This window comes from Oryctolagus cuniculus, chromosome 6 (assembly GCF_964237555.1).
Source record: "Oryctolagus cuniculus chromosome 6, mOryCun1.1, whole genome shotgun sequence".
NCBI lineage: Eukaryota > Metazoa > Chordata > Mammalia > Lagomorpha > Leporidae > Oryctolagus > Oryctolagus cuniculus.
The window spans coordinates 115,326,118-115,336,603 of NC_091437.1; the positions used below are offsets into that span (position 1 = coordinate 115,326,118).

General features: G+C 39.1%; 1 protein-coding gene across 3 annotated transcripts in view; it reads left to right on the forward strand.

The window, feature by feature from the left end:
- Nucleotides 1-10,073, forward strand: part of DECR1 (2,4-dienoyl-CoA reductase 1) — a 49,166-nt gene extending 39,093 nt beyond the window's left edge. For all 3 annotated transcript variants that reach the window (XM_002710572.5, XM_070075850.1, XM_051844622.2), the window contains 5 exons: nucleotides 1,574-1,673; nucleotides 5,159-5,231; nucleotides 8,504-8,650; nucleotides 9,434-9,496; nucleotides 9,601-10,073. In XM_002710572.5, coding sequence (XP_002710618.2) covers nucleotides 1,574-1,673; nucleotides 5,159-5,231; nucleotides 8,504-8,650; nucleotides 9,434-9,496; nucleotides 9,601-9,660 — 443 coding nt within the window. In that variant the 3' untranslated portion in view covers nucleotides 9,661-10,073. The remainder of the gene's footprint in view (nucleotides 1-1,573; nucleotides 1,674-5,158; nucleotides 5,232-8,503; nucleotides 8,651-9,433; nucleotides 9,497-9,600) is intronic.
- Nucleotides 10,074-10,486: the final 413 nt, after the last annotated feature.

Below are 10,486 nucleotides of genomic sequence, written 5' to 3' on the forward strand. Positions count from 1 at the left end.
ACATGGGATGCTGGCACTGCAGGCAGTGGCTTTACTGGTTATGCCACTGTGCCAATTCCTTATGACTTGTTTTAAGTGATTGATTATGATGTGCCTCCCCCAGCCCTGGCCTGTTTATACTAGTTGTGATTTGTTAAGTTATTGTTCACCGAATTTGGAATTTTTTGTCTTTATTTCTCTAAGTACTTCTTCCTTTTGTGATTCCTGTTAAATGTGTGTTAGCACACTAGATATTATTCCACAGATCACTGATGATCTGTTCTCCTTTTTCCCTCAACTTATTTCCTCCTCTGTTCCTCATTTTGGATAGTTACTTCTGGGTCTTCTGGTTCCTGGATCTTTTCTTCTGCAGCAAAGTGCATTAATTTTTCATGTCAGATATTGTATTTTTCTGTTTCAGAAGTGTTATTTCTATTTTTGTATTTTTCCATTTTTATTATTTATTTTTTCCTTGAACTCCTTAACATTTTTATAATAGCATTTTAAAGGTCTACATCTGCTATTTCTATCTCTAGTCCTTTCTGGGACTCTTCCTATTCACTGATTTTTCTCCTGGTTATGTCTCTATGTCTTAAGTTACTTGTAGATTAGCCCGATCATTTCAAGGTTCATTTTAAAGCTTTGTTTGAGCAAGTGTACAGAAGACTTTATTTTGGGGATAATGCAGTCTTCTTCTAAGGCCATGGTCTTTCTGAGCTCTCTGCAGAAAGCCATGGGGGTTCAGTGAAGCTACTTAGAATTTACAAGTATCCCAGCCTTATGTGAGCTCTGGGAATTGTTAGTCTTATAGCTCCCTGGCAGTAGTTCTTTGTCTGGCCTCATAGAATCTTACCCTAAATATATACAGGTTAGTATTTGGCCAAAGATCCAAGGAGACTTTTTGCAGATTTATGGAGCTCTGTCCTGCATGTGTTCCTCCTTTGGGAGCTCCTAGTCACAAATTTCATTTTCCTCAGCCTTCCCAAACTCTGATCTCCATTTCTTTAACTTAATGCAAATGTACTTTTCTGTTTGGATTACACCTCCTTATGCTACAGCCTGTGTAATTTTTAAGGCAAAAATCTGGGGGTGATCTTGGGACTCATTTCATTCATTTTCCTTCTCTCAGGAATCATTGTCCTTGCCAGCCTGATGTACACATGTGAAAGTACAGTTTGCTTGATGTTTATAGCACAAGAGTGAGCCTATCATGGCTGGAGGCGGACAACTCTGCTAATTTTGATTATGATTTGTTCATACATAAGTGGTCTTTAGTTCATAGGAATCCTGTTTAGCTGATTACATAGGGTCTTACAGGGAATGTCTCTGAGATTTGGGTCTTTTGTTGATTCACCAGGAATAGAATTCCAGGTAAGCACAGACTAGGCCATCTGAAGGGACAGCAAGATTAGTAGCAGGACCTAGCAATTGTCTTTGATTACTCTCTTACTAAGTTAGGGTTAGTGAATTTTCTTTGAAAAGCTCAGTTTTTGTTACACCCTCTTGAATGAGATCCTCTTCTACTAAATTGCGTTTTCCTCATGTGAATTGATATAGCTTTATTGTTAATCAACTGTGTCCTTTTAAACTTCAGGAGCAGCGTTTCTTGCTATCACAACTATCTATGCGGAGACTGGATCAGGTTTTGTGGTACCAAGTGCTTCTTCCAAAGCAGGCGTGGAAGCCATGCACAAGTGAGTACTCCTTAGTTAATCCTGTTGCTGAATGTAAATAATGTACTCTGCTAACTCATGAAACTAATTTCTTGCTTTCTGATCTCCCTTTGGAGAAAAGTAAAACAGAGGGTACTTTGAATTCACCAAAGGCAGGCATTCTATCTCTTGAGTGAGCCCTATTTGTCAGTCGCAGTACTGTCCAAAGAACTTTTCTGTAGTGAAAGGGATGTTCTGCAATCACCCTAACGCACGGCCATATGTAGCTGTTGGACCCATGAAATATAGCCACTCTTACTGAAAAGCTTAACTTAAAAATTTTAAATTAGGGAGCAGGTGTTTAGCCTAGTGGTTAAAACACCTGTGTGCCACTTTGTAGTAACTGGGTTCAATTTCCAGCTCTGATACTTCCTTGTCCCTGCAGATGAGGACCTGGAAGGCAGTAATGATGGATGACTCAAGTAATTAGGTTTCGGCCACCCATGTGGAAGACATGGATTGTGCTTGGGCTCCTGGCTCCGCCCTAACCCAGACTATTCTGGGCATTTTGGGAGTGAACCAGTGGATGAGATCGATCTCTCTCTGTGTCCCCCTCTCTCTCTGCTTCTCCAATAAATAAAAAGTTAAAAAAAAATTAAATAGCCAATATTTTAGCTGTGTGCTCAGCATTTTAACATGTACCACTAACCATGAGAGGTGAATTCCTTATCATGTCACAGTAGTTCCTCAATATAAGTTAGCTCAGTGGGAGCTGATAGATCATGTTAGCAGTGGAATGAAATTTTTAAAAAATATTTTTTAAAAGATTTATTTATTTATTTGAAAGGCAGTGTGCCTAGAGAAAGAGCGGTCTTCTATCTGCTGGTTCACTCCCCAAATGCACTGGTCAAGGCTGGGCCAGGCCAAAGTCGGGAGCCAAGAGCTTCTTCCAATCTCCTAAGTAGGTTCAGGGGCCCAAACACTCAGGCCATCCTCTGCTGCCTTAGTGGAATGAATTTATCTGGCACATACCTAAGATTAGGATGGCTTTTCCCTAGGTTCATTTGTTTCACAGGTTGCTCAGTTTTTCCCAGCGTAATGTAGGTTCTGCTCAGTTTAGAAATCCTGTTAAGACATGAAGTTACTACTTCTCTAGCAGCTTGGAGTCAGTGCACTACAAGTATGTGCCCATGGTATGGTCATGAACTTCGTTGAAAGCATTCTCGAGGGTGAGACATTGTGGTGCAGTGGGTTAAATAACTGCTTGACATGCAAGCTCTGACTCTTTCACTTCTGATCCAGCTTCTTGCTGACTCCTGTGCTGGGAGGCAGCAGATTATTGTCCAAGTACTTGGGTTCCTGCCACTCACATAGGTAACCAAGATGGAGTTCCATGCTCCTGGCATTGGCCTGGCCCACCCTGGCTGCTGTGGGCATTTGGAGAATAAACCAACAGATGGAAGATTTCTCTGTCTCTTCCTCTGTCTCCTTCTCCCCCTCCCTCTCCTTTTTCCTCTCCTCCTACATCTCTCTCTCTCCTATCCTTCCTCTCTCTGTTTCTCCCACTATCCCTGTTATTCTGCCTTCCAAATAAATGAATGAATGAATGTCTGTTTTTAAAAAAGCATAACTTGGAGGTGATTTGCCTGAAAAAGGTATAGTCAATCTGTTTTTCTCAAATATACCCATGGTTTAGGTGAGAATAAGGCTGGCATTGGATCATATGTTGCATATCCTGTAGAGTTGGTTTTACTGAATTGGCCTTTGAAGTGATACTGTCAGACTCTATTAATAGATATCTGTGCTTCCATATAACATACTCAATTTCATCTGTTGCAAGGATACAATGTCTTAAGGACACTATTACATTATCACATTTTCCTTTTATCAGTCTTCCAGAAGAAATCATTTTTTCTGTTAGAAAAAATTATGCTTTTCCTGAGTAATTAGCTTGCTTTTTCCATATGAACACTGTGAATTGTGTAACCTATTATGCTTAACTTTTTTTTTTGCATAGGACCATGAAAAGGGTAGATACAAATTTGTGACCTGCTTCTGGCAGTAACATGGAATTTAAAAATCCATTTATATATTAGCTTCCTTCTTTGCTCTTGTATGTTTCCTTATTCTTCACTCCTTCCTTCCCACTCCCTCTCCATGCCTTCCTTCCTTCCTTCTTCATTTGTATTATTTGTATTCTTTAAGATACCTTAAAGCATTTTTAAAAACTAGATTAAGAATGTATGAGGCTACTTCAAGAAATTTGTATAAAATGGATGAGTTTATTTTGGTGCAAAATTTTTTGGAAAGCCATATATATATATTTAAATAAAACAGATCATAGAAAAAACTATGGGCCGGCACTGTGGTTCACTAGGCTAATCCTCCACCTAGCGGCGCTGGCACACCAGGTTCTAGTCCCGGTTGCCCCTCTTCCAGGCCAGCTCTCTGCTGTGGCCAGGGAGTGCAGTGGAGGATGGCCCAAGTGCTTGGGCCCTGCACCCCATGGGAGACCAGGATAAGTACCTGGCTTCTGCCTTGGATCAGCGTGGTGCGCCGGCCACAGCGCACCGGCCGCAGTGGCCATTGGAGGGTGAACCAACAGCAAAAAGGAAGACCTTTCTCTCTGTCTCTCTCTCTCACTGTCCACTCTGCCTGTCAAAAAATTAAAAAAAAAAAAAACTGTGTATGGATTTCAGATTATTTTCATTAGGAAAAAATCTGTTAATAGCTTTTCCATTAATATTTTGAAATATCCTCATACACATGGATATACATACTATTATAAATTTGTGAAGTATATAGACCTATCAGGCAGGCTTTTAAAACAGATTGCTTCAAGGTTCTGTGTTTGCTATTTGGATTCTCTTTTGCTTCAGTACATTTAGAAAGGTTTTGTTAGATTCCTATTTCCTTTTTAATGCAGTTCAACAATTGTATTAAAGCCTAGTTAAACATGGATGTGGTTAATATTTTAAATCTGTGTAATCCATCTCTTATTCAATTAACTTACTTGTGATATTGCAGACATTGTAATCCAATGCTATATGTAAAATTACCAGGCTATATGTAAAATTACAATGAACTTTATAAATGCGAGATTAATCTCCAGGATATATAAGGGAAGGGCGTGAAGCTCTCCTGTTTTTATGTGAGTAATGAACACCTACTCCAAAAAATATACTCATTATATATGTTAATATTGGACTTCTTGTTCTGAAATGTACATGGTAGGTAGTGCAGCCTAGTGATCAAGGGCATTAAAGCATAAATGGGAGATCCTACAGCAGAGGAGTTGAGGGACAGACTCTCACGCTAGACCACTTGAGCTTGACAAATCAGCCATGTGACCTAGAGAAAAGGATTTGATTACTCTGTGCCTCAGTTACCCCAACTGTTACCTAGGGAGTAAGAGTAGTCTCTGCCTGGTGGGGTTATAAACTTTGTAGTAAGCATACAGTGAGTCTTGGTTATTTGGGTTTTTGACATAATATTTTAAAATTAATGTTATCTATTGTAATGTTTAGGTCTCTTGCAGCTGAATGGGGTAAATATGGAATGCGATTCAATGTGATTCAGCCAGGGCCTATAAAAACCAAAGTAAGTTTTAATTTGCTTAACCTGTGAATGATTAAAGCATGAAAAAGTGATTTATGTATTCTGATTATTGTGTGAAGGACTTTGGGGATACCTGGATTTGAAGCCCTGAATGTTGGAAGAAGTTTGTGCCATTATCTAATAGAAGAAATAATGAGGTGGGCAGGGCATAGCATATGCACAGCTTCCTGATAATGTCTCTTTCAGTGTCTTCATCTTCAAGGATCTTTTATGCTGTCAATTTTGATATTTTTTTTCCGATTTGCTTTGTCACTATCTGCTATTATCCTATACTTCTTAATTTTTATGATTATTTTAAAGATTTACTTTGACATCCCATTACAATTTTTACTTATTTAATTTTTTATTTGATTAAGAATGTAGAGAGAGACAGACAGAGACAGGGACAGACTGGAGAGATCTTCTGTCTGCTGGTTCACTCACTAAATGTGCACAAAAGCTGGTGCTGTGCCAGGCTGATGCCAGGAGCTGGGATGTCATTTTGGATGTTCCACAGGGTGGTAGGTACCCAAGTACTTGGGCCATCACCTACTGCCTCCCAGGGTATACATTACTAGGTAGCTGGGGTCAGAAGCTGAGCCAGAACTTGAACCCAGGCACTATGATATATGATGCAGGTATTCCAAGTGGTATTTTAACCACTGCACCAAACCTCTGCCCCAACATCTTTTTTTTTTTTTAAAGATTTATTTATTTGAAAGAGTTACACAGAGAGAGGAAAGGCAGAGGGAGAGAAAGAGTGGTCTTCCGTCTGATGGTTCACTCCCCAGATGGCCGCAATGGCCAGAGGTGTGCCAATCCAAAGCCAGGAGCCAGGAGCTTATTTCTGGTCTCCCACATGGGTGCAGGGGCCCAAGGACTTGGGCCACCTTCTACTGCTTTCCCAGGCCATAGCAGAGAGCTGGATTGGAGGTGGAGCAGCCGGGACTAGAACCGGTGCCCATATGGGATGCCGGCGCTTCAGGACAGGACGTTAACCCGCTATGCCACAGCGCCGGCCCCCGAACATTCTTTTTTAAAGTTATAAAACTGTTAACTGTATTTTTAGTTTAAGTGATGCTCTGGAAATTTATCATCCGAGCTTGGTCTTGCTATAGGTAGCGTTTTCTTTGACTCATGTCTTTGCCTTTCACTCTGTCAATTATGCATGTCATCTAACTCCTACATCTCTCTGATTAAAAATCCTTCTGATGGCATACGTCTCACCTAAAATTAATAATCCCTGCAGACGCTCGTTGCAACTCATAATTATCAGTAATGCTGTTGCAGATGTTGCTCAGAATGTCCACAGTTCTCTGTACTCTAATGACTGCAAATAACTTCATCCTCATAATTCCTTTTGTTTTCATGTAAAGTAAAAATTGATAGATCCAACGAGGATGTAGCTTTGAAAACCCAGTAAGTTTGGTAACTTGTACTAAGGAACATTTGTGTGGTAGGTAGTTCTTGAGTATTCAATATTAATATGGAAGTGGTCATATTGGTTTTATCTAGCACTTCAATGGGTAGAAACAAAGAGAAGAAAAATTCTTTTAAATAAATAAAAATTTTTAAAGGCAAAAATTACCTGAGTATGTAAAACTTGATTGAATATCCTATCTAACATTTAAATAATAAAGAGTTTAATGAAACTAGTGGAAAATAACTCAGATGCATATCATATATGAAAGCACATAATTCAGGATGACCTTTTGCTAAGTTCTGTCTGAAAAGAATTCTCTCGTCACAGAAGGTTATTTCTAGTATCCTATGTCTAGGAAAGATCACACCCATTTTACTTATCTATTTAACTTGTATGTAGTGAGTGTCCATTGTGTGTAGATACTGAAAAAGTTAAAAATCTTTGGTGACAAAGTGCTTGCCCTCAAGGAGTTTGTAGTCTAGCAGGAGAACTATGAATTATGCCCAAGTAATAAGTATTTAATTTTTTAAAAAAGATTTTTATTTATTTATTTGGGAAGTAGAGTTACACAGCGAGGGGGAGACAGAGAGAAAGATCTTCCATATGCTGATTCACTGCCCAAATGACTGCAATGGCAGGAGCTGGGCCGATCTGAAGCCAGGAGCCTGGATCTTCTTCCTGGTTTCTCACGTGGGTGCAGGGTCCCAAGCACTTGGGCCATCTTCTACTGCTTTCCCAGGCCATAGCAGAGCTGGATCAGAAGTGGAGCAGTGAGGACTTGAACCAGTGCGCCTATGGGATGCTGGAGCTGCAGGTGGAGGCTTAACCTACTACACAGCTTTGGGCCACAAGTACTTAGTTTTAGAGTGATGGAAAAAAAAAAGCAAAAGAAAAATAAAAGAACCAAACTGAAGAACTGAAACTTCCTAGCAAGCATGGACAGAACCAAGACTAGTTGCTGCCCTCTGCCCATACTGTTTTTATACCTGTCCAGAGAGAGCTGGAGGACTCACAGAGAGCCTTGCTTGTTTCCTGTCTCATGGCTGTGTTACTGAGGAAAACTGTTACGTAGGCTTCAAGGCACAAGTACAGAAAGATTCCGTCAGTTTTGTTAACCAGTGCACATTCATAATTCATCTTTGGGTGTTCCTTCATGTCATTAACATGAACCAGAAATTGTGTGGCCAGTTATATTTTCTTCTCTCTCCAGAATCTACTTGAATTTCAAATTTTTACATACTGATTTTCCTCATTTCCAGTTATTTTGGGAACAAAAGAGAAGAAAAATAATTTTCTCTTCAATATTTCCTATTTGGGTCACTTTTCTGTGTACTAAATGAAATTATAATGGCACCACTACCTCTGTGACACTACACTTGTGCATATGAGAATATTTCAAAAAGTTTGTGAAAGATGGAATTAAAAAGATAAATTTATCTTGGTGTAAAAAATTTTGGAGCCCATGCATTATTTTTTAATAATATCTGTTTTCTATGAAATTTTTGGGGACCCTTGTATTCCTGAGTACTTTTATATATTTTATATATATTTTATGTATTTCTTTATATCCTTGCAACAGTTTTGTGAGGTAGCTAAGATAGATATCCTAATTTTACAAGGAGGCTAGTTAAAGTAAAATGTCACATTTCCAGTAATTATTTTAGGTCTAATCAGATAAAATGACTTGTTTTGAACTAAACTGAATGTAGAAGAATTTGGTGAAATTTTGGTACTTCGAAGGCCCAAGCGATGAACAGGCTGCCATATAAAAGCATTCTATTATATTCAAACTTGTTTCTTAAGTAGAAAGTGGGATGAATTTTAAAAACAATTTTTCTTTTCTAATTTCAAGGGTGCCTTTAGCCGTTTGGACCCAACTGGAGCATTTGAGAAAGATATGATTGAAAGAATTCCCTGTGGCCGACTGGGGACTGCAGAAGAACTGGCAAATCTTGCCGTTTTCCTTTGTAGTGATTATGCTTCTTGGATTAATGGAGCAGTAAGCATGATTGTGGCTCTTTTTATTTGGTGGGGATGGCTGGAGAGTAGGGAGCCCTGTTGTGGAACCATTTCTAACAATGCTGAATGTAAAGGTGATTTAAAATCTTACTTATCTGTAAATTGTAAAATTAGCTTAAGAAATGTATTCCTTTATAAATTAATTTTATAAGGTACAAGTTATCATGATAGATGTCTTTTTAAAAAAGATTTATTTATGTATTTATTTGAAGCAGAGTTCATAGAGAGTGGGAGACAGATGTGTGGGAGAAATAGAAAAAAAGAGGTAAATACCTTTCATCTGTCCACTGGTTCACTCCTGAAATGACCACAATGGCCAGAGCAGGTCCAGTCCAAAGCCAGAAGCCAAGAGATTCATCCCATCTGCCACGTGGGTGCCGGGGCCCAAAGACTTGAGCTATCTTCCACTGCTTTCCCAGGCACATTAGCAGGGAGCTAGATCAGAAGTACAGCAACCGGGACTATAACCGGCACCCATATGGGATGCTGGCATCACAGGCAGCGGCTTTACCTACTATGCCACAACGCTGGCCCCAGAGATATGTCTTTAAGATGATTTTTGTGACTGGGTAGAATTTGAAATGGTAGAGTATTCCGAATGGAGTAAATCAATTTAGATTTAATCATCAGTTTTATTTTTAACATTTGGATTTTGATTGAAAGTGCCAAGAAGATATCCTATCCAATTAAGATGTGGAAATGGCTTATGGCTCAGAAACTTTTAAAAATGAGTTTAATTTCAGGGTTTTTAATATTTTTTCAGGTCATTAGATTTGATGGCGGAGAGGAAGTACTTATATCGGGTGAATTCAACAGTCTGAGGAAGGTAATGCCATTTTGTGTATATTGAATGATATATTAGTAGCTAGGATGCTAAGCTTTGAAAACATGTGAGAGTCACATTAAATTGACCTCTTCTTTCTGTATCAGGTCACCAAGGAGCAGTGGGACACAATAGAAGGACTCATCAGGAAGACAAAAGGCTCCTAAGGCCACGCTGCCTTTTCTTGGTTACAGTAGAAGTCAGAAAACAGAAGTAGTAGGAACTGACTGTAATCTTGAATATTGTCAAGTCTAATAGATTGTTAATTAACAGTGATTGAATGCATATGCTGTGACAGAACAATGATAGCCATTGTATATCAAAGATAAATAAGATGGGATATTGTCTCTCCAAGAAAATTGTAAAGAATATGACGTTTGAACTACCTGGGTCCCTGCCACCCACATGGAGTCTCCTGGCTTCAGCTTGGCTCATCTCTGGCTGTTGTGGGGGCATTTGTGGAATGAAGCAGTGGATGGAATATCCAGCTGTCTCTGCTTCTGTCTCTCTCACCCTCACTGTCTTCCTGATAAATAAAAAGAAATAAATGCTGCTTAACAGTGTGAAACACGATGAAAAATGGATGCTGCTTTTTCTGCTCTTTTGTTTTTTATAATAGGAAATGTGAGAATACAAAAGAATGAAAAAAATGAAAAGCTCACTAACCTCCTAAAGTAATTTTCTTTACGTTAGTGTGTTTATTTTCAACATGTTGCTTTTTTATGTAACAGTTTCTGTGCAGGTAGTTCGTATATGTAATTTATACGAAGAGTCTACTGCAGTTCATTCCCCAGCTCACTTCACAAAACAGCCATCTTCAGCTCCTCACTGTCTGCTTTTTCTTCTGGAAAATGCCCCATGCTTATATTGCTGTTTCTTGATTCCCGCCCCCCCCCAATTTTAGAACCTTTGTGGACTTTCTTATATAAGTGATACTTTAGTCCCTTGTTCCATTTCCAAGCCCATCCTCTGCCTTCTGCTTCTCTCCAAACA